This window comes from Elephantulus edwardii, unplaced genomic scaffold, assembly GCF_000299155.1.
Source record: "Elephantulus edwardii isolate Elephantulus edwardi_28Jun2011 unplaced genomic scaffold, EleEdw1.0 scaffold00124, whole genome shotgun sequence".
Classification (NCBI taxonomy): domain Eukaryota; kingdom Metazoa; phylum Chordata; class Mammalia; order Macroscelidea; family Macroscelididae; genus Elephantulus; species Elephantulus edwardii.
This window is the reverse complement of record NW_006399874.1, coordinates 650,837-675,020: the sequence shown is the minus strand read 5'-3', so window position 1 is coordinate 675,020 and position 24,184 is coordinate 650,837. Positions and strand designations below refer to the sequence as shown.

Genomic DNA, 24,184 nt, shown 5'->3' with positions numbered 1-24,184 from the left:
TGTGATCTCATAACAAAGAAATATAGTCTTGAGCTATAACCCTAGAAGGAATAAAAGCACAGGCATTTGAGTCGAATTGTAGGTTTAGTGTTGTTGTTATGTGCAACTCATAGCGACCCTCTGTACGATAGCCCTGAAACTTGCTCTATACTTTGCCAGCCTTACTGCCTCTGATATTCCTACCCTCATTACCCCAGCCACTGAATCAATCCATCTTTCCAAGGGTCTTCCTCTCTTGTACTGTCCCTCCAATCCTTCAGAGCATGATGTGCCTCTCCAAGGGCTGGTCCCTCCTTGCAACATGCCCACGGTATGTCAGACGAAGCTTTAGAATCCTTGCCTCCAAGGAGCAGCCTGGTTTCACCTTCTTCAGGACTAACCTATTTGCTTTCTTGGCAGTCCATGCTATATTCAGTACTTTTCTCCAACACCACGTCTCAGAGGCATTGATTTTCTTTCTATCCTCCCTAGTCATTGTCCAGCTTATTGATTGATGCTTAGCAAGTAATTGCATACTATAGCCCAGATCAGGTGCACTTTAGTCTCCAGACTGATGTTGTTTTTCAGTACTCTGGAGAGGTACCTGACAGTACACTTACCCAGTGCAATTCGTCTTTTAATTTCTTGGCTGCTGGTACCAGGTGTGTTAATTGTGTAGCCAAGCAAACTATAGCTTGTTAACAATCTCAGTCTCTTCATCATCTATCATGATGCGGCCAATTGGCCCAGTGGTGTCCTATCTCCATACCTTTTCAATCATTATGCAGAACAGATCATTCTGGAGGTTGGACTATATGAGGAGTTGCTTCAGGATTGAAGGAAGACTGACTCATCAACAACTTCCGTTGTGCGGATGACACAACCATGTCTGCTGAAACTGAGGAAGACCTGAAGTGTTTCCTGCAGAAGGTCAAGGGCTACAGCCTTCACTATGGATTGGAGCTCAACATCAAGAAAACAAAGATTCTCACCAGGTTTAGTGTAGCCTTGGACAAATTGCTTAATCTTGTTTTACCTTAGTTTTGTGATCTACAAAATGGAGAAAATAAGGCTCTTCTTACTACAGTTGTTAATATTGTGTGAGATAATGTTAGTGAAATGGTTTACACAGTACCATTACGTAAAAACTTAGAAATAGTAGATGTAACTAGGTAAGGGTGGTTGTATCTGACCTCTCCTTCACAGGGGGGAACCGTCCCAGTCCACAGCGTCAGTAACACAAAATCAATTCTCATGAGGTCAGATATGTCTCCCACACTTCCATGCCTACTCTTCCTAACACCAACACCAATCTCACTGCTTTGCTGGTTTCAAATCCAATGTGACAGCTCACAGACCACAGAGAAACATATTGGAGGAGTCAAAAGATTATAATCCATACAAATAACAGTACAGTGAAGACAACTCGAGAAATGTGCACACTGTCACCTCAACCTCAAGCCTCCTGGCTCTAAGTGTTTCCAAGTTCGCAATCCTGCTAGTGTTGGCTTCCCTTCCCAGTTTTCCAAAGTTTTCATTCCTACCAGTATTCATGCCTCTCTCCCGTCCTGCCCGACAGTACCTTCTCACAAAAATTCTTCAGTTCACCAGGCTGCTGCTGCTGTCCTGAATCATGTCTTATATTTTTCTGCCTCCTCTTCACCGGCAGAAGAGAAGGTCTCTTTGCTCTTTGTCAAGGGAGGATTCCAATTCTTCTATCTGGAGCTATCCAATTTATTGGTGAGACTAGCCAATCCTCTTGTAGCTTGTTCAGACTAACCGGTCCCCTTGTGAAATAGTAGATAGCCAGTCCCTTGTCGATAAGCTAACATACCCCATTCACATATTAATGCCCAGCCACATAGTCATCCACATTCAAATGATCCTAGAAAAGCCATATTTAAAGACAAGCTCCAGGGAGTTCTGGTAGCCTAGTGGCAAGAAGCTGCGCTGCAATCCTGAAGGCGCACAATTCTAATCCACCAGATGATGCCCTGGAGCAATCTCCTCCTGTGCCAGTAAGATCCAGTTTGATGGTACACAAGGTGGTGGTGTGTGAGAGGGGGAAGACAAGCTCTGTAGTAACTTAAAATTTTTTCTTAGAAATTTAAAATTGTGCAGTTTAATCTCAGCCATTTATATGGGAATGAGGCTTTCCATGAATGTGAGGTTTTATTCCAGTTAACCGAGATTTGCCTTTCAGCTGTAATTCTCTGTACTTAGCAACTTTTTGCAGTCTTTCTGGATTGCATTCTGAAGTCTAAATTGTATTTTTAAAATGCATTATATGGCATCAGCTTCTTAAAGTACTAGGCATGAGTTAGTTCTTGATAGTCGTTACAAAGAGTTCTGTTTCTTAGAGTTGATTGTGTCTATGACCCACACATAAAAACATTTTGTATCTTACCTCTTTTAGCTGCCACTAGGCATTGGCTCAAGAGCATTTATTTGATCACGTTTATTGATGAAGCCAAAGAAAAAAGAATTAGACATGATTGGAGTCTTTCTGTGTTTAGTCTCCTTCCCCCCCTTTTTTTTAGGGGGGGAGAAAGAATTCTGGGGTTTGGATTTTCTTTGTTTCAACAGTTATTTTACCAAAAGTTTCCTTTTGAAGGCTGGGAAACCAGAGACTTGATCATAGGTGTGTGTCAGGGATTGAGGCTTAAAATTTAAGAATTAAGCTTAGTTTAAGTACTTTTGGTACTTTTTTCATTTGTTTGTATTCTATTACTTGGTTTTTAGGTAGATTTTCTTTTTAAGTACTTTCATTGGATTTTAATTTATATACAATAATTTGCACTCATTTTAACTGTGCAGTTAAAAATATGTGCTACCAAAATTTAACAGAACAACAAGCAACAAATGCTGGCGACGTTGTGGAGAAACTTGAACCCTTATTCACTGTTGGTGGGAGTGTAAAATGGTGCAACCACTGTGGAAGGCGTGTATGATGCTTGATCAACATTCTTGGTACCAGCAGCCAGGAAATAAAAGATGAATTGCATTGGGAAAGTTTGCCATTGTAGACATCTCCAGAGTACTGAAGAGCAACAATGTCTCTGGAGACTAAGCTGTACCTGATCCAGGCCATGGTCTTCACAATTACTTGCTATGCATCAGAAAGCTGGACAGTGACCAGGGATGATAGAAAGAGAATGGATGCCTTTGATCTGTGGTGCTGGAGAAGAGTATTGAATATATACCATGGACTACTAGGAGAACTAACACATTCATCCTGGAGAGGGTGAGACTAGACTGGAGGCGAAGATTCTGAAGTTCCATCTGACATAGACCAGTCCTTGGAGAGGGACATTATGCTTGGGAGGGTACAGGAACAGCTCAAGAGAGGAAGACCTTGGGATGAAATGAATTGACTCAGTCAGTGATGGGGTAATGGGGGTAGTTGTGTCAGAGACATTAAGATTGGTTTAGGATAGAGGAGGGTTCAGAGCTGTTGTACCATAAGTATGTACTATGAGTCGCAGGCAATTTGATGGCACATAACATTTTTACAATTCCAGTATATCATTGAACCTGGAGAGAGGATGAAAGACACACACGTGTTGAGGACTTTCCTTCATAGGGCCACTATGAGTCGCCTGTGACTCGACGGCATTTAACAATAACAACATCATTGAAGAAGACTTCTCTCTGAAGATTAGGTGTTCTAGAAGTGGTACTAGCAAATGTATTCAGTAATACTCTAATCCCACAATAAGCCATTATCTTGGGTTAAGTTCAGTAAGACTTTATATTTTAAGATGACAGACTATTGAGCTTTTTAACACTTTTTTAGTTTTGAGGCATTACTCATAGTTCTTATTGCCCATATTCTAATAATCTTTCTGTTTAGTCTATAAGTACATTTATGATTTAACCAAGTTTTTATATGTAGGAAATCAAACAATATCTACTCAGGTTTTGTCTGGTGTTTTCACAGCAAAAAGACTTTGAGATTCACCCATATTGCTGTCTATATCAGTAGTTCATTCCTTGTAGTTGCTGAGTTTTTATTGTAGCAATATACCACCATTTATTTAGCCAGTCACCATTTTGACTGTATCCAGTTTGGGGGGTTCCTACAAATAAAATGCTATGAACATTAACATGCAGGTCTTTATATGGTAAATCCATTTATCATTTAGTTTGGTTTAAGGTTGTTGCTGATTGTTATGTGCCATTGAGTTGCCTGTAACTAATTCATTGACTTATTTAGGCAGAATAATTTGTACCCTTATTAAATGTACAGGTCAATGATTTTTAACAAGTATGTACAATCAGGTATTGGCACCATAGTGAAGGTATAAAACATAGTAACTTATTAATTTTTTTTAACTATCTGTCATTACTCATTGCTGTCCATTCAGAACCAATTTGTAGCTGATTGTCCAGCAGGTGTTCAGAGACTATAAATTGCATGGGAGGATACTGCCCGTTTTTCTAGATTCTCACTACTAGAGAGGTACAGCTTTTCAGTTAGCAGTGCGACTCAGTATGGACTTCTTCACCACAGTTCCCTGATTATTGTGACCTAGGAGCAGTGAATATAACCTTTCTATGGAGACTACCAAGTGGTGTGGTGGTAGTGGTTGTTATTAGGTGCCATCACACTGACACCAACTCATAGTGACTCCAGGTACAGCAGAATGAAATCTGTCTGATCCTGCTTCATCCTCGCCATCTCTTCTGCTGTGCTCAAGCCCATTCATTGCATTGTTACTACCACAGTGTAAGTCCATCTTATTGAAGATGGTTTTGTTTTTGTTGACCCTCTCCTTTTCCAAGCGTGTTGTATCATTTTAAATTCTCATATACAAGTGCTCCTCTCTCCAGGTCCTTTTCAGTGCTTAATATGGTCAGTTTCTTTATTGTTAGCTCTTTGAATTATTATACTGGAAGAGTTCTGGTGTCTTGAAAACCAGTTTCTCTGTGGGAGAAGCAGTCTCCTCCTGTGTGATTTACTGCCTCTGAAAACCTGGATGGTCAGCTGTTTGTCAGTTCCGACTCAACAACATTTTGTTGGAAAGTATTTTCCTTTTTCTTCTCTGACAGGTTTCTGCCTTACACAGGTTCCAGCTTTGCAGATTGTACTATTAAATTTTTTTTTTCCACTGAGCTATTTTTTTTTCCACTGAGCTATTTTTTAATAACTCTCATAAAACTCATAAAAATGTGTACAAGAAGTGTTAGAATCCAGTACTTTGCCCTTTCATCTTATGGGTTTTAATATTTCCTCGGTTATTATTTGTTACCACTAAGGAAGTCTGGTGCCTTAGTGGTAATGAATTGTGCTGCCAATGCAAGGTTAATGGTTTGAATCCTCTAGCTACTCCTGAAGAAAAATGGACAGTCTTTTCTTGTGTGATTTACTGCCTCTGAAAACCCACTGGAGGGTCAGCTGTGGCTCTGTTCTGACTCCACTGTACTAACACACAAGTGGGAAAAGTATTTCACTCATAAAGTCAGAGATGTTTAGTTTCAGGAAGTCTTTAACTTCCTAAAGTAAACCTTTTTGAACCTCAACATCTTTGAAGAGCAGATGGTGCTGCAAAAATGTTTCCTGAAACTGAAGCTTCAGTTGTTGTTTGGTAAAACTCTTAAAGAGCTGATTTTTTAAATTAAATACTTAATGATTGCCTCATATGTATTGAGCACTCTCTCTTTGCCATGGGGTTGGAGAAGTTCTCTCCTCTTGAAGAGCCCAAAGACGGGTAGGGAAAGAGTGCTATACAGAAACCAGAGACCTAGTAAAGAGGGAAGACTGTCTAGTACTAGCAGGATGTGGAAGGAGACATTGAGAAGGCATGGAAAATAGAAATGTGAGGTTCTGAACTTGCCTACAGTTGAGAAGTGCTGGTTAGTGTGCCTGAGACATGGACTCAAAGCTAGAAGCTGAGGCCAGAAAGACAGATTGGATTCCCATTGTTAAAAGGTCCGTAATACTCATGTGGGGAGATAAGGCATGTTAAGTTCAGAAATAGAAAAATGAGATTTTTATTTATTTAAGATCTCTGCCATTTAAAGCCAAAATAAAACCATTGCCTTTGAGTCAGTTCTAACCCATAGCAACCCTCCATCAGGTTTATAAGGCTATGTATCTTAATGGAAGTGGACTGCCTATCTTTCTACAGCAGAGCGTCTAGTAGATGTAAACTGCTGGAGGGAGATGCTGAGCCTCAGTACAGACTTGGCTGCCCAGAAGACCTTTCTTAAAGATTAACCCTTCACAGAACACTTGTGAAGACTGTTGTATCTTTTCCTTCCTTATATGACTGCTGTGTCTTAGAATCTTTATAGCAGTAGGTTTTGTTTACTTATCTGTTATTTTGGTTGATTATAAAACTTGAACGTAGGAAATGAAAAAGGAACATACTCAGTATCTGTCAAGCTGAAAGAACTGAAGAAAAGTTTTAAGCTTTGAGTTGCAGTACTGAAAGATTCTATATGCAAAGTAGTGAATGATGCAGGATGAGTCAAGATAGAATATGCAGAGTCATCAAGAAAGAACTGTGAGTTTGACACGGAACCATAGATATCATTAATCTCACATGCAAGTAAAATCTCGCTGAAGATTTAAAAATGGCTGGTGCAGAACATCAAAGGGAACTACCAGGAATTCACGCTGGATGCAGGAGAGGATGTATGGAAGGATTGGAGGAAGACTCATTAAACAGCCTATGATAAAATCTCACAAAATAAAAGTTAAGAGGAGTTAAACATTAATGAATATCAAAGGTAACAGCCTTCAATATGTATTACACCTCAACCTCAAGAAACAATTTCTTCACTAGCATTGAGAAAAAACAAAATAAAGACTGAAGTTGTCAATTTCTTTTTACTCAAATTCTGGTTCCATGACTAATGGTTGTGGATCCAAGAAATCAAACAACGTTTTATTGGGCAAATCTGCAAAAGGACTATTTAAAATGCTAAGGAGCAAGGGAATAACTTTGAGGACTAAGGTGCACCTGATCCAAGCCATATTATTTTTAGTCATCTTGTATGCCTGTGAAAATTAAACCTCAAATAAGGAAAAAAATTGATACCTTTGAATTATAGCATTTATGGAAAATATTGTCCATGCTTTGGACTGATAAAAAAGCAGACCAGTCTGTCTTGGAGGAGTTGTGACTAAAATGTACCTTAGACATAAGGATGGTGAAACTTCATTTCATTTCACTTACTTAAGCTACATTATCAGGAGGGACAAGTCCCTGGAGAAAGACATTGTATTTGGTTTTTTAAAAAAGAAAAAAGACTTTTCAACAAAATGAGTAGATATTGTGGCTGCAGCAATGGCTTTAATCTCTCAGTGGTGATTGTGAGAAAGGCACAGGCCAGGCAGTGTTTTATTCTCTTTTACTTACAGTTGCTGTTGGTTAGAGTGGACTTGATGGACTAACAGCGCTCCAGCAGGCTCATAAGGCCCCATTACCCTGTTAACCTGTGTCTAGGGATCATGCTCCGTTGACTCTGCTGTTTAAATAGAGGAAGAGCTAGGAAGCAAACCAAAGTCCTCTGAGCACAAAGTTCATGCACTTTACCCTTACAAGTGTGTCTCTGGCCCTACCCAGAGAGTATTTATTTTATACACACTTCTTGCAGATTGGTAATACAGTTTCTGGAAACCTCAGAATGAGCAAGAAGAAATCAGTTGAGTTAAAAACTAGAAATCAGTGAGGAGGACAGCTGTGAAAAGTGTATCCGTTTCTAAACCAAGCCTAGAATTTACTTTCAAAGACCTTGCTCTGGGATTTAATTTGTAAAAGGTAATACAATAAATTGCTAGTAATGTCTTGAAACCCTAATAAAAAGAGTATGTTAATATTTAGAAATGTTTTTCATAGATAGATAGAGTTGTTAAGTGCGGTCGAGTTGTAAACGACTCATAGCGACCCTGTGAACGAAAGACATGAGCACTTGTATAACTTTGATCATATCTCCACGTTCATAGTGTTTCTGGAGGCAAGGTGTTTTGGAACATTGTCCACCATGGGTAACCATGTTTAGCATCACAGCAACCACGAATTACCTCTGTACAGCAAATGGACAGATCAGTGCTATACCATTTAGAAGAATGACCAAAAACAATTAAAACCAGGCATATATGACTTTAGCTTAAAAGAAATACATTTTGGCTAACAAGACAATTCACCTGAATAAAATTACCTTTCCTGGCTATTTATTGTATTTTGTTGTTAACATTTAGTAAAAGAAAAATAGATCAACTTACTGAGAGAATTCTGGGTAAGTTTAAAGAAACAGTTCTTTAGAATCAGAAGAGACGGTTGCTTAAATAGCTAATATTGTGCCAATGTGGAATATTTTGAAAATGAAGGCTGATTTGGGCAAAGCAATCGCATTACCCAAATCCAAGAGGCAGTAACATGGTGACACCCTTTGGTGGTGGAACTAGGAAGGAGTAACGGTGTCAGAGGGTCCACAGAGGTCTCTCTAAGGGAGTCAGCAGAGGTTTCTGTGGGGGAAGTGACACTTAGCTTGAAATGTGACATTTGAGGTCATAAAATGAAATCCTTCTAGGTAGACAGAAGGAACAAAAGGGCAAAGGCCCTAGGAAAATGGTGGTTAGAGACCCAGAAAGAAGGCCAGAAGAGGCTGCACCACAACAGGAAGTAGAGGCTCAGATGAAGGAGGCAGAGATCTAAAGCCCAAGCTGATTGCTTTGGTGGTAGTGTTTTTGCTGAATATGAACCATTTTTCAAGAAGAGATAATACTATTAATATAGATAATATTAATATTAATATCAATTAATAAATTAAATATTAATGTCAATAATAGATCTCCTGTTGAGGGAACCCAAGACTGTAATTGCAGTGTGAGGGCATGCTGTACACTAATAGCTTTCACTTTTAAACAAGGCTAATATATAGTACGTAAAATAAATGCTTGGGAAACAATATTTTCACGATGGAGTACGTTTGGTCTTTTTTTTTTTTTCTTATTGTGGTAATATCCACTAAGAGGGGTTGTAACTAGTGTTTGGAAAAACATTGAGACACTATTCTGCTTCAGTACACTACCTCAGGATACACCTGCCCCAATAATAGTAGAAATGCTAGAAAACAACATTCGAGAGATACTGTAGGCTGATACTTTATGCATATAATATACTTCTTGATAGCTCCATGAAGGTAGTATTCCTTCCACACATTTTAGATATGGTACCTTAAGACACAGAGTATTTACTAAGATACAAACTAATTGACCCCAGAACCTGTGTTCTTAATTTTCTTCCATGTGCTACCTCCCAAATAGTGATGAGGAAAAGAATTCTGACAATTTTAACAGGTTCCAACCAGAAAGGATATTGAGGTTGGAAAAATAAATGAACTAATAATACTAGAAAGGGTTTTGTGGTAACACAGGAAGTAAGACTTTTGGTTTTTAAGTGAAAATGCGAATGTAATGGAGAGCCAGAAATAGAGTGTTTTGTTACAGGTTAGCCAGTAATTTCTTTTCTAGTGAAGTGCAATACTTTTTTTAAACAACAGCACTAACTATACTTGGTAAATCTGTGTTGTCTGCAGGGCAAATGCTAACACAGTTTAGTAATGTGACTGCAGTGCCTTCACAGCTAATAATCTCCTGCTGACAGGCAGGTCCTGCCAGAGGGCAGAGGCAGGACAAGCCCTCCGTGTGAAAATCAGTCTGACCTCACTCGCTAGTTATGCAGCCCAGTGTTGACCTCACTGGGGCAGCAGGTAGGGGGCCAGAATCATTAGAGCCTGCAGTCTGTAGTTTTGGTTGGTTTCTTTGAGGTTTTGATCCTTGACCATGAATTTCAAATATAGCAAAGGAAGGAGTTTATATTAACAAGAGTCTAAATCTTCCCAATCCCGTTTTAAGCCAGTTGGAATGACTTTCCTAGTGGAATCTGCTTTGATATTCAGTGGCACAGTGAAGACCTGGTGCGGCCTCTGTAAAATGTGATTATGAAAGTCTCTTGTGGTGATGCATAGCATTAAACTTGGGGATCGTTCACCAGTAATCACCAGGCACTCACTGTTCCTTCCAAGTTCTTCAGTGTTAGCTTCTAGTTAGTTCTTCAGTACTTTCTGGATCTCTTTAGAAAAAACTTTCCCTTGTCATTGTTTAATGAGTAGTCAGACCACTTCCTAACAACTAAAATCTTCATGTTTGAGTTATTTAGTGCTGCTGCAGGGTCACATAACAAACATGTTAGCTTTAACAAACCTGTAAATGTTTACAGTTCTCTTACAGTTTAGGTGGCTACAAGCCCATACTCTGGAAGACATTTCTAGAGAAAAGCCTCTGTTTGGTTCTGGAGGAAGGTCCTTGTTTCCTTTAACTACTGTTGTGGTGGTGGACCATCAGTTGGAACTGACCTACAGCTGAAAACCTACAGTTTTCAGAGGCATTTCATTGCACAGGAATAGCTTGTCCATTCTTCTTCCATGGAGCAGCTGGAGGATTAGAACTGCATGCTTTCGGGATTGCAGTGCAGCTTCTTGATACTAGGCCACCAGTGCTACCTGTAAGTTTGGCATTTCTTCTCGATCTCCAAGAGTCTTGGCCTTCCTGGTGTTGGCAGAGCTTCCTTAAACTGAGACTTAAGTTCAAAAGGACACACTTCGCTTCTGGCAGTTCTTTCTTGATGGTACTGAAGACCCTCATTCTCTTCCCCTTTTATTTCCAGTGAGATAAAAAGGTGTTTCTGGCCACACACTACAGAAACTTTCCTTGCATTGATCATGATTGTGATGAGATTAAGCGATGTTGTATCCCACCTTTAATCCTTTTACAGTTACTTCGTTTATTAAATCATGGGGGATCATTACATAGTTTTCACATTGTATTTTTTTTTATATACGTGTGTTTTGGGAAGGGACGCAGTTTGATCCATGACTCTTCCTTTTCTCCTTTCTCACAGGTTGCTGCTGCATTTAGGACAGCCTAATTTATAAACATACAAGTGAATGTGCTTGCTTTCTTGATTGCTCAGCTCTGGGAATGAATACATGAGTTACGAAGCTGCGTACCATCCATGGAGAGTGGATGTATTCTCAAGTAGGATGCATACCCTCAAAGCACCCAGTGTGAATCCTTGTAGAGATTCTGAATCAGCGTCAATCAATGCTCAGTGTCAACCCTGGCGTGGGTGGCTCCTTTCGAGCTCTGGTCCCTACACAGCACTTGGCCCAAAGCAGCCTCTGTCTGCGGGCAAGGATATCCTTGAGAGTCACATGGTGACTCAGATCACTGGGAGCATGCAAGTTCTCTTACTACATTGGTCACCACAACAGACATCACTACTCAGTGTGCCATCCTTTCAAACGTCATTTGTGTGAGAAGCCTGGGCTCTGCCAGGTTTGGTTCAGAAACAAGAGTGGCTTAACACGCTAACTGACAGAAAATTTAAACTATGCCTGAAGTGAGGTGATACTATTTCCTTTTTAAAAAAGCCAGGTTAATTCAGATTCCCGCATAGGAAATACCATGTCGTTTCTATGATGTGAAAGAGTAGCTGTGCATTCATTCCTTGTGACAATAGTAATGAATTAATGTGTCTGGTTAAGATTTCAGGATTGTGGAGGCGTTTTTTGTTTTTGTTTTTTGCTTTAGTGCAATGATGTCCAGTACAACTTTCTATAATATTAAAAATGTTCTGTACTGTTCAGTGATTTGGCCACTGGCCATATATATCTAGGGGGACTAGGGAAATGACTTTTAAAATTATTCCATTTAAATTAAGCTTTAAATTTGAATAGCCACATATGGCTAGTTCCTGACATAAGCAGCAATTTTATTCTTTCCTTTAGTGAGAAATGTCATTTCCATCCCCCTATAACTTCACCAATTTTCTATGTATGAGTTCCCTATTTTTTTTCTCTTCATATCTTGAATTTTTTCACTGAAGCTTCTTAGCACTTCTCAAGGCATATAAAAAGAAGGAAGTTGTTTTCCCTAAAAATCTTACTGTTGCTGAAAAGTCGCTGGAAGATCAGCTGTGAGTTGGTTCTGACTCTGGTACATAAGAACAACAAAGTATAAATTTCTAGTTTATATATCCTATAAACTCTGTGTTATGAAATATCATTTTGCAAGTAGACAGGGGAACTAATTTCCTCAGATATCAGATGTGATAATGATGTTGTGTGACTTTAAAGCACTAACTCTTTTTTAAGGTAGTTTAGTACTATGTATCATCACTTACATGACTATATAAAACACATTCGTTTCTGCTGCTTAAATGGTCCCCAAGAAATCTTCAGAAATTACCACATAAAACAAAGTGGTTTTACTATATATAGTTAGTTGGGAGTCTTTCACATTTGAACTCAAATTTAATTACACCTGTTTTAAAATTTCGTATTCAACTTTATACCCAGTGTTGTAAATTCAACTCCTTGTTTCTGTTGTTTTATTGTTTAAACCCTCCATATTTGGCTATGAGTGTTACTTTTAAAGAAAATAAAGAACAGACCTGCATCACCATGGGTTCGTGTCTGATCTTTCTGCCTTTGAATATGGAGCCAGATAGAGAAGGTTGACGGTTGAGAGAGTGGGCTCTCCAGAGGAAGGCTAAACAGTGGTATGGCAGCAGGCAAATAATTATGTTTTAAGAGACTCACACTGTATTTCTCCTCCATGAGTGGTTCTAAAAATTAAAAAAGAGTGGAAGGTGAGTGACTTAGAAAAGAGTTTGTTACATAGTGCATGACCAACAAATATTGGTCACTAATATTTGTTGTGAAGAAAGTCTTCTCTGCGGTAGGGTAAGTCTGACTAGAAGCATCTTCTAATCTGTGTGGCATAGTCTCTGTCAGTTGGGCCATTTGGATGTCTCACGAGGTAGATGGGGGTTTTGCAGCAGTCTATATGCTTCAATAACCTGAGATGGAGTTTCTTTGAGAAGTTGTGTACGTATCAGAGCAGTAGACCCTCTGCCTGGCAAGCCCCTATGCAACAGTCAAACGGTTCTTTCTCTAAGGAGACTTCTGTTCTCTTAGTCTCACTCAAGCCATCTTGTCACATTTGGATCACTCTGGTCATTTTGAACAGTCATTCAGATAATTTAGCTATATTGTGTTGTTAACTGTCAGTATGACAACAGTATAAACTCAAGAACAGGAACCATCCCTACCTGAGTCTTCATGGTATTTGGTATTCCCAGCACAGGACTTTGTTGCATGGATGAAAGTCCGCAAATTGGGGGGGGTGGAGGAGGAGGAGCAGAGCACTGTTATTTTGCCACTGATTGGTAATCCGTTTAATCTAGAGCCTTAACAATCCTTGAAATGGCAGAGGGCATGTGTAGGAGTTAGCATGAGGTGATGACTGGGTTCCTGAGCAGAATAGTTAATTGCCTAGACCAGTGGAATAGGTACTCTGAATCTCAGTTGGGGCAGCTCAACACTGGCCTGTGGGGATCCCTAATGGTCTAGTCCACAGGGAGTTGCACTACTAACCAGAAGGCTGCACCTCTGCTGATTTAAATCCGTTAGGAATTCAGCAGGAGAAAGATGGGCGGTCACCTCTTACTCTATTTATAACCTCCAACAACATGTTAGAGGGTCAGCAGTGAGTAGGTTCCAACTCGACTACAATGAGTTGACTCGACTACAATGAGTTGACTCGACTACAATGAGTTGACTCGACTACAATGAGTTGACTACAATGAGTTGAGCTGCTGTGTGCTGTGTTGTAGGGTCACTATGAATTAGAATCAACCCATGAACAGCGGGTTTAGGGTTGGCTACTTGAGAGTCCATTTGTGTCACTCATTTTAGAAAACTGATGCTGAAATGAGAAGGATACTTCTATTTGTGCCCTGCTTCCAAACTGAACAATTATGAATTAATAATACATTTGTATTCATTCCGGGACTCACTGATGCTTAAGAATTGTGTGTTGAAGCTTTAGAATTGCTCTGTGTGCACTGGATGACAGGTGTTGCTGTGTTTTTCTGTTGTGTGCCATTGAGTCAGAACCAACCCATAGCTGACCTTCCAGCGGATTTCCAGAGGCTCAAGGCATGGCTGTGGCTTTATAACCTAGAAACTACTTTAAGGAACTTGTATAGTGTAATGCTTGGAGTTAAGTGGTGTAATACCGAAGAGCCTCCGTGTTTTCATTGTTTCTTTCACCCTTTACATACGAAAGGAAGTTTAAAATTTATAAAAATTAAATCGTTGTGGCTTTAGATGTTTTTATATTGGGAAGTCAATGTCTTCTTATGTCAGCACCCTTATTATCTCTAGTTTGCTAAGTTACTGAGCCAAAGTCCTTATCAACTCTCTTGGTCCTTAAAGATCCAGATAATCTTTGAGTGCCTCTGTGAACTGGAATTGTAAATAAGCATAAATATTTAAGATGTTATCAAAAAAGATAACAAAAAACCTAAGAGGTTAAAAAAGCCATTTTGAAGCAGCAGAAGGATCAAGAGGACACTGACCTCAGGCGACCTTAATTTGAGTTTGAAATGTTCCAGAAATCTTTAAGACTTCTTCCTGAACTTTGATTTTATCCCTAGTGTTTCTTCCTCATTCGGTAAATACTTGGTTTATATTTGCTTAATGAGATCATAGAATTATTTTATCTTTCAATTAAGTGGACTTAGTGCAACTACAATCCCAGAGGTGCACGGTTCGAATCCACCAGATGCTCTGCCGGGGAAGGAGGGGCAATCTCCTCCTGTACCAGTCAGATCTGATTTGACGGTATACGCACACAGAAATAATAAAATTAAAAAAATTTAAAAAAAAAAGTGGACTTAGGCTCGTTAACATCTTAAATGTTATGAATCAATGTTGATGACTCAAGTTGGCTGATATATTTAAAATTACCTTGAGTTGGAGGGGGTTTTTAGTTCATTTACCCTCCCCATACTTTCAACATGAAGGTTGAGTGTTGCAATACTAGGAAATGAACAAAAATTGTAATTTAGCATAAATGATTGCTACAAAAGTTCTTACTCCTGTTGATAATAGGTACATGATGGGAGTGGAGTGATGCAAAGCAGCATCTTTTCATCTTCCAGTAAGCTTATTATCTGTTTAGGAGCATAGTATAAGTAACACGTGATACCAGGAAGGTGTTTTAGACCCTCTGAATCAAAGATGACTATTTCTTCCACTTGTGAAAGCGAGGGATGCTTCAGAGAGCATCTTTACTGAAAAGATTCGCTGACTCATGATTTAAATCTAAGCTCTACCTTTTCTTATGACATAATATCAGCCCACTTCACAAAAAAAGCATAATTAATTTGAAAGGTTTGCAGCCAGCATTACATAACATTTCTGTACCTCCTGTAACTTAGAGTGACTTTATGAAAACTTTGTCATCACTTAAGAAGACTGTAGCCTGGGCAACAAGGTGTTCCAGAACTTGTTTTGTTTCCTTCTGCTCGATTTTCTCTTTATATATTCACCCTGAGACTTAACCAAGTTTCTGTCCTGTCAGGTTTTGACTGTATCCGAGAGGCATAGTCACAGTACCATCTGACAACTGGTACCGGATGTCAGGAGCAATTCCAGATTCTTGCAGCCTATAAGAGATTTTTGATCATTTGATACTGAATTATTGCACACGTACAGATATCACATGTCTGATTCCTGTACCTAAATCAAGCAGCTTTAACAATTTTTTTTCTTCTTTTTTAATTTATTATTAATTTCAAGGAAAATTTCAGAGACCTTGGATTTCTATTCATTCATTGTTCCACTTCTCCCCTCTCAACCCAAACCCCTAATACACTACCCTCTTGGAAAAGTAAAAGAAAAATTCTTTCTTTTTTAAAGATTTCTTGTACCAAAAATTCTAACAAGAATGGGAACTTAAATGCATCTAAAAGATAATAAAAGTTAATTCTAAGTTTTTTTACTTTTTTTTGGTTGTTTCTCAAGCCTTCCAAGCTATTTCCTTTGATTGGTAATTTCCCCCTTTTTGTAATTTTATTTCTTAGCTTCAGGGTAAAGCATTCCTCAAGCATGATAGTTTCTGTCATAGAGATGACTGACCCAAATGTCTTCTATAATCAGGCAGGTTTGTCCAGTTGTGTAGCAGGACCATTGATTGTGTGGATTTGGGGTGGGTGGGGCACATACACACACCGCAAGGAGAGCAGGCACTCGCCAGCCCCAACTGGAAGCAGCTGGGCTGCTGGGCTGCTTTTAAACTGGGAATCCAGATACACGTGTGAAATGTCAGGTAGATAGGGGATATGTTGTTCTATTATTCCTATTCCTCCCCTTTTTGATACACACTGAGCAAAATACATCTACCCGCCTTGTGTTTGCACCAGTTATACTCTTTTCAGGAAAGACTTTAACTCTTGATTTTGATCAGAATTCTACCCAGTTTGGTTATAACTGCATTAGTGGACTCTATGATTTTTGGGGAGGGAAATGACCTAATACTTAATAAACCAAAAGTGAATTGTTAAAACCTAAAATAACTGATATTGTGCTTATAATTACAGTTTAACTGTAGTGAAATTTGTGGTAGGATTATTAAAAAATCTGATAAGTAAAGATACTCTATTTCGACTCAGATTCCCAACCACTTTCTTAAATGTCTGTTAAGCCAATTGAAAGAATAAATACAAAATGCAAATTCTTTTTGGGACTGCTAGGTATAGGATTTTGCTTTGAAATGTTGTTTTTGAAACACACTTTGCCAAAGCAGTCATCTTTCTGTTTCTACAGGATAAAGAGTTCTGGTGGCACGGTGGTTAAAGTGCGTGGCTGCAAACTTCCCAGCTGCTCTGTAGAAAGTAAATGGGGCCATAAGTGTCTGCAAAGGTTTATGTTCTATAAAGTCACTGTGAGTCACGGCTGACTCAGTGCTGTGGGTTTGGATTTAGTAGAAAGAAAAGGAGCTGAAGAGACAAGTTCTTATCTTCAAATAATGTCACTCTTGACTAACCACTTTCTACAGGTTTTCATAATATGCAAGCTATTATTATATATGTAAGTGTAAGCAAATGTAGCTGTCTCAGGTTACCCCCTGTATTCTTTACAACCATCATATTTGTATTTCCCTGCCCTTTTTATTGTATTGAGTAGAGCCTGGGAAAATGTTAATCTTTCTGTCCTTTTTTTTTTTAATAGGTGGAATACATGTTAGTATCTTTTGATCATGAAAAGAAAAAAGTCCAGTTGGTCCTGTCTGGAGAGGAAGTTCTTGAAACTCTACAAGAAAAAGGCGAAAGGGCAAACCCAAAGTAAGCCGGTGTACTGAAAAAAAAATCTGTCAAATTACTGGAATCAAATCTTAGAAGGGAGAAATAGAATAGTCTGGAAGTTAAGGGTACCCGCTGTGGGTTCAAATTCTGATTCTTAGTTGCTGGATAAACTTGGATAAGCCTCAATTTCCACATTTATAAAATAAGAGATAGTAACAGTACTTGGGGAACTCTGGTGGCCTAGGGGTAAGGAGTTGTGCTTCCAACCTGAAGGCATGTGGTTCAAATCCACTAATTGCATCATAGGAGTAAGATGGGCAGCCTCTTCCCATGTGATTTACAGCCTCTGCAAACCTCCTACAGGGTCATCTATGGTTTGATTGAGACTTGATGGTACAAAACAACAGTATAATAGTTACTGGAGGGAGATGGTTAGCGCTAGTGGCTTAGTGGTAAGAACTGCGCTGCCAGCCTTAAGGAACACAATTTTAATCTACCAGCTGTTCCATGAAAGAAAGAATGGTAGTCTTCTCCCTTGTGATTTAAAGCCTCTGAAAACTCACTGCAGGACCAACTATGGGCCTGTTTTGACTCAACAGTATATAACAGTAGCAGTAGTATTTGTGTTATAGAGTTAATATGAAATAGATTAACATGTTAAAACACTTAGAATAAGGGAGCTCAGGTGGCCTAGTGGCAAGAAGCTGCACTGCAGTCCTGAAGGCGCCCAGTTCCACCAAATGTTCTGCTGGAGGAGGCGCAGTCTCCTCCTGTGCCAGTTGGATCCAATTCAACGGTACACAGCAAGGAAAAAAAAACCCACTTAGAGTTATTAGCATAATATGGATCTTGTTTGCTCTTAACATTGGTTTTGGGTTTTTTTTTTAAAGCCACGTTTTTCCCCCATAGATTTCCTTTTATTGAATTTTTTACTGTTATAGAATTTTTGCATTGCCAGAACCTTGCTTGAAAATTCAAAGAAATAAATGGTACAATGGACAGCTTCATCTAACCATCGTGCAGTATATAAAACTTGGATTGATGTGCATTTTGGTAATTTCACAATCTCTACAAAGTTTTGTCAAGAGTTGAATTTTTAAATCTACTGCAAGTCTTCAATTACTAGTACACTATACCATTAAATAACACTTCCACACATTCCATGTCAATTCATTCCTCAGTTACATAAACCCCAGTATGATTTTGCTGGAAGAGATGCATTCTTTCCTGGGAAAATTTGTCGCTCCATGACCAAGAGATTACTAGTTAAGATTTTTGGTTCCCAAACAAAGTATTCTGTTTAACCAAGAATCCCTTGTTTCTCTGGATCAACCAGTCTTTCGTTGGCTCACCTATTCACCTCAACACCTCAGAAAGCAGGTAGCCTGTCTACCACCTCAAATAATGCCAACGTTATTGCTCAGAAATAGTTGGCAGGTCCTATCAGGAGATACTGTACTTCTCCTTAGTGTCCAGTTCCTGTACTGACACTTTTTATCTAGACTGAATGCCTGTTAAAAATTGCTCCCCTGTCAGGATAGCTTTGCTCCCCCATTTGCTTCATTCTTGCCAGTAGCAAGCCTACAGCTTTATTATGGATTCACAAGCCCTGGTATTAGATAAAACTTGCAGATTGGTTTTGTTTGGCTACCACGTTTAAAAAATACTATGGTCATTTACGTAGACAAAAGAAAGAGGTGCACGCACTCTCTATAGTTTGTTTTCTGCAGTCCAGGCCACTCAAAGGATTTGAAGAGGCCACATTTGAGTTTGGAGCCCAAGCACTGAGCCTAAAGAGTTCTTAAGGTCTCACCTCCTCTCCTGCAGTGAACTGTCTTGTCTTGGACACAGAATGTGACGTTGGACACAGAATGTGGTGGTGTGCATTTTCAGTTATCTTGGGCCCAGTTCTTTCTTATGCATAGTTTAAAAGCAACAGCCTTTAGGAATATTCTTATTTAGTTAATTATTTCTGTGTAGATTTTAAAGCTCAAGTAGACCAGAGCTATTAATCAGAACTGACTTTTTTCTCTCTGTAGCCATCCTACTCTTTGGAGACCAGAGTATGGGAGTTACATGATCGAGGGGACACCCGGACAGCCTTATGGAGGAACCATGTCTGAGTTCAACACAGTTGAAGATAACATGAGAAAACGTCGGAAAGAGGCTACCTCTCTATTAAAGGAAAATCAGGCTCTTTGCACTATAACTTCCTTTCCCAGGTTAGTTCCTAGATTATAAAAGGTTTCAGCAGATGTCTCAGAGCTGTAGGTTATAAAGAGAGCAGTTGGTGACACGACCGCTTCACCCTGCATTTCTTATATAAGCTGTCCATGCTTTTTTATGGCACCTGATAGCTTCTAAAATGTCAGTACTACCTGACAAGCAGAAATCCAGATCAGCTGCAGTGTGTGGTGGCTGCCCAGAGCACTGTGGTGAGAACATGGACAAGATGGTGATGCCTGAGAAGCAGTGCCTGCAACAGGTGGGGGCATGGTACGGAACAGTGTCTGACCCTGGACGGCAGAGCTGCCTCTGACAATTACAGGCTCTTATTTCATGGTGAAGATTGCTCCTTTGCACACTTTCAAAAGAAACACTTGCCCCCAGCATGTGGTGGGGTTTTGACAGATCAGAGGCTCACCCCTTGAAGAGCTACACTAAGTATACCTTAAGGACTATTGGATACTAAGTAACATTGGATAGTCATGTTGAATATCATGGTGATAAGAAGGTAAGAGAATTGTTATATGCCATCTAGTCACTTGCGACTCATAGTGCACCTACATATAACAGCTCTGAACCCTGCTCTATCCTGTGTCACCTTGTCTCTGACACACCTACCTCTATTACCCCAGTATTGAATCAGTTCATCTCATTGAGGGTCTTTCTCTTCCACCCTCCCAAGCATGACGTCCTTTTCCAAGGACTAGTCCCTCCTTACAACATGTACAAAGTATGTCCGAAGAAGCTTCAGAATCCTTGCCTCCAAGGAGCAACCTGGTTTAACCCTCCTCTCTAGGACGAATCTTTGTTCTCCTAGCAGTCTATGGTATATTTAATACTTGGATATTATTAAATCTAGTTAAGATTGAAATGTCTGAAAAAGAAATATTGTGAAATTATGTTTTTGATGTAGAATAAAGTATATAAATAATTCTAGGTATTCTAGGACCTCTTCATAAGAATGCAGTTCTACTGAATTAGTAAACTGGTTTATCGACATTAGATAGCTGTCAGATCTGTATGATAAGTATGCTCACCTCTTAGGAGTTCAGAAGAGCTTCACAGGTTAGTATTGCTAGTGTACAGCACTTTGAACTGTACTTTTTTTAGCTGTTTTTATTATCTTTTTAACCTCTTGATTATAATGCCTATAATGAATTCAAGCATTCAGAGTCAATAAAAATAAACCAGAAGTAAAATATATATATATAAAAGCAGCTGGATTAGAATTGACAGATTCATTTTCTTTAAAAAGTTGCTCTTTTGCCTTCATGGTTGAAAGAGAAGGGAAAAAATTTCTTTGCCATTTCCTCAGATTCTCAAGTGTTTGCTTCGCATGAGACTGGGGCCATCTCTGGGGATCAGTCACGAGTGAAAACAGGTAGTTTGTCTCCACAGAGCTGATGGTCTGGTGAATGAGACAAAGGTTAACCAAATGCCCACAAGTCCAAGTAATAGAAAATTGAAGCTGTACTATGAGGAAGAGCTGTGGAGTAAAGAGAAGGATTGAGGGGCTTGGGAGTTGCAGAAAATTATTGGAATGGCCAGAGTATTAGAGTTTACTAGGTGTGAAAGAAAAATAATAACCTAGGGAGAGGGAGTAGCATGCACAGAAGTCCTAGGATGAGCCTTAAGGAACATGGAGCCTTGTGAGAACTAGAAAGAAGGCTGGCTGATGTGACTGGGATACTGAGAATGCAGTGGAGAGTGAGATTAGGTAAGGCTGGAGAGGTCATTGCTAAACGAGACCACACGAAGAATTAGGGTTGTTCTCTTAAAGCAGTAGGAAACCACTGGAAAATTGACTGGGTGGGTAGCATATTTTTGTTTTTTAAATCCTCCCCTGGGCTGTAGTGCCAAGACTTCCCAGGAAACCATAAAGATAATGAGTCAGGAAGGGACAGAAGCTTCCATTTGCTTTACTTTCACCAAGTTTGTTTTACTCTCACACTTAACTTCAAAATTCCCAATGTAGGAAGGACTGATGGTGTCATTGCAAGTGATCTGGAACATGAACTTTACATTTAGGCTGAAATGTGAAGCTTTCTTTTTCTGTGTTGGAATTAAAACTCTTCTCTAGGTCAAGTGAATTAACAGTTGGGTGTCCGTTTTCAACTGGAGAGACGCTACTTAATTGTAAGGGATTTTAGGAGTTGACATGCAGAAACAAATTTTAACTGGTCCCAGATTCTGAGCCCAAGAAGATATTAGGGGAAGTAATGATAATATACAGGAGTCAAAAGTAATCCAAGAATTTCAAGCTAGTAAAAGAGTAGTTAATTTATTATAATTATATTATAATTCTTTATAGGCATTAGTCAAGGGGATAAAAAAATACCAAAATGACATTAGACAATATGTCATTAGACACTAATAAACTCCTATGATCAAAGGATATAACTTCTGTGTGGTCAGTACTAAAGAGATGGGAAGGTGTAATAACTAGGAAAATACTTAGTGGGACTTTCTGATAAAGTTATTAAAGAGTTGGAATCAGAAAAGAGAATCTTGGTGAGAAGATACCAAAGGAGCCAAGGGGATATCTGTCAGCTAGAACCTTGGGAAGGGAAGTGATAGAAGTAGAGTACTTTAACAGGTACAATGATGGTGAAACACAGTTAATTCCTGAAAACAAATGCTGTCTATTTAGTTCTATAATTTGTTGTAGATTAGGCTGTGCTGGATTCACAGTGCCTGAATATAAACCCAACCCAGTCGAAGGAGGAGCTTCCAAGTCCCTCTTCTTTCCAGATGAAGCAATTAACAAGCACCCCCGCTTCAGGTAAGTATGCCTTTGTGTTTAGGTGCAGGTGACGCTAGCATAGAGAGATCCTTGTCTTCTGGAACAGTAATAATCCTGATGAGAATACATGTAGTGCGTTCTGGCTCCTTAATTAGAGAAGACCATAGCCATACTTGTTCATAGCCTTAGTACCCCGAGGCTCCTTAGTTACTGCTTTTTCCATACAGCTTGGCTTGTCCATTTTCCAACTCATTCTAAAGCCATTAGCTTTAGAATTAGCCATTAGTGCCCTGCCCTTTAATGAGCAGATTCTTGTCTGTCTTAATTCTGTGTAGATCGGTATTGACCAACTTCCCGTTAGTTACTCCTGCATTTATTACTCCTTTCCTTGAATCACCGCTTCACCTCTCATTGCTGTAGAGTCAGTTCCAACGCATTGCTGACTGTACATCAGATTCCCAAGGCTGTAGACTGCACAGGAGGAGACTGCCTGCCTTTACCCTTCAAAGCATTTGGTAGATTTGAACCACCAGAGAGATAGTCTTTTTACAAACAGGGCAACTGCCTAGAGACTGCAACACCGGATCTCGCTAGCATCTATAATATGCTTATCTTATCCTTTTTAATTTGATAATAAAGTACAGTGTATATAGCGTGTAGTGGGTACTATCTTCTGTTAATTTCTAGACCTGCTGGTTTATAGTTTGAAGCTTAGCTTTCTTTAGTTGCTTCTGAATCGTAACCAATCTGATCTTGTACCTATAATCTTAAACTACTTTAAGAGTGTACTGACCCATCATCCTAAACCTAGGCTCCTGTCCTGCGTTAGGGATTTGAGACTTCTCAGTGTTCATACTCATGTCTGCAACATACAGTCTTTCTGGGGAGACAAAGATTTACAGACAGAATTCCCAGCTTAAACAACCTAATGCATTCTAAGGGCAGGGGAGCTCTGGCAGTTTAGTGCTAAGGAGTGTGCTACCAATCAAAAGGTACACGATTTGAACCCACCAGCTTCTTCATATGGGAATGCTTGACAGTCCTCCCATATGATTTACAGCCTCTGAAAACATTCTGGAGGGTCAGCTACGAGTCAATTCCAAATAAAATTAAAGAAAAGAAAGGTTTTAATGACAAGTGTCAAAAGCTGGTAGCACCGGAGGCCTTTCTGTAGAGACAGGAGGATACTTCTGTCTGGGAGCGTCCCAGCGGCTTCTGAAGAGAAGTGGCAGATTCTGTCGGTAGCAGCACTGCCATATGCAAACAATGTGAGCCATAGCTGTCATTTGAAATTTTCTACTTAGCATTAAAAATAGTAAAAAGCAGGGTAACTTAACATTTAATACTTCTTTCATTTACCCCGGTATGTCTAAAACATTATCATTTTAATATCTTATTGTTGTCATGTTCCATCAAATCGCCAGCAACTCACAGTGACCCCACATACAACAGCCCTAAACCCTACTCTATCCTGTGCCAATCTTAAGGTCAGACACACCTACCCCCCATTACCCTGTCACTGAATCAATCCATCATATCGAGGGTCTTCCTCTCCTGCACTGTCCCTCCACCTTCCCAAGCATGACATCCCTCTCCAGGGACTGATTCCACCTTGCAGTATGTCCAAAGTATGTCAGACGGAGCTTCAGAATCCTCACCTCCAAAGAGCAGCCTGGCTTTACCCTCTCCAAGACAAGCTTTTATTTCTCCTAGCAGTCTGTGGTATATTCGATACTCTTATATAACACCATAGCTCAAAGGCATCAATTCCCCTTCTATCATCCCTAGTCATTATCCAACTTCCTGATGCATAGCAAGTTATTAGAAAGATCATGACTTGTATCAGGCACACCTTAGTCTCCAGAGTGACACCATTGCTCTTCAGTACTTTGGAGAGGCCCCTAACAGCAGACTTTCCTAATGCAAGTCATCTTTTGATTTCCTGGCTGCTGATTCCAACAGTGTTGATAATAAAGTACAAACTGAAATAAAGCAAACTGAAGCTGTTAACAATCTCAGTCTCTTCACAGTCTATCATGATGCTGCCAAAATAGTAATTATTTTAAAA

At 39.4% G+C, this 24,184-nt stretch overlaps 1 protein-coding gene across 2 annotated transcripts in view; it reads left to right on the top strand.

Annotated features, from left to right (window-relative positions):
- Positions 1-24,184, top strand: part of GCLC (glutamate-cysteine ligase, catalytic subunit) — a 48,514-nt gene that overhangs the window by 5,623 nt on the left and 18,707 nt on the right. Inside the window, exons 2-4 of one of the 2 annotated variants that reach the window (XM_006893128.1) lie at positions 17,074-17,186; positions 19,187-19,369; positions 22,042-22,155. In XM_006893128.1, the coding sequence (XP_006893190.1) occupies positions 17,074-17,186; positions 19,187-19,369; positions 22,042-22,155 (410 nt within the window). The remainder of the gene's footprint in view (positions 1-17,073; positions 17,187-19,186; positions 19,370-22,041; positions 22,156-24,184) is intronic. The other variant, XM_006893129.1, reaches the window with a different exon arrangement.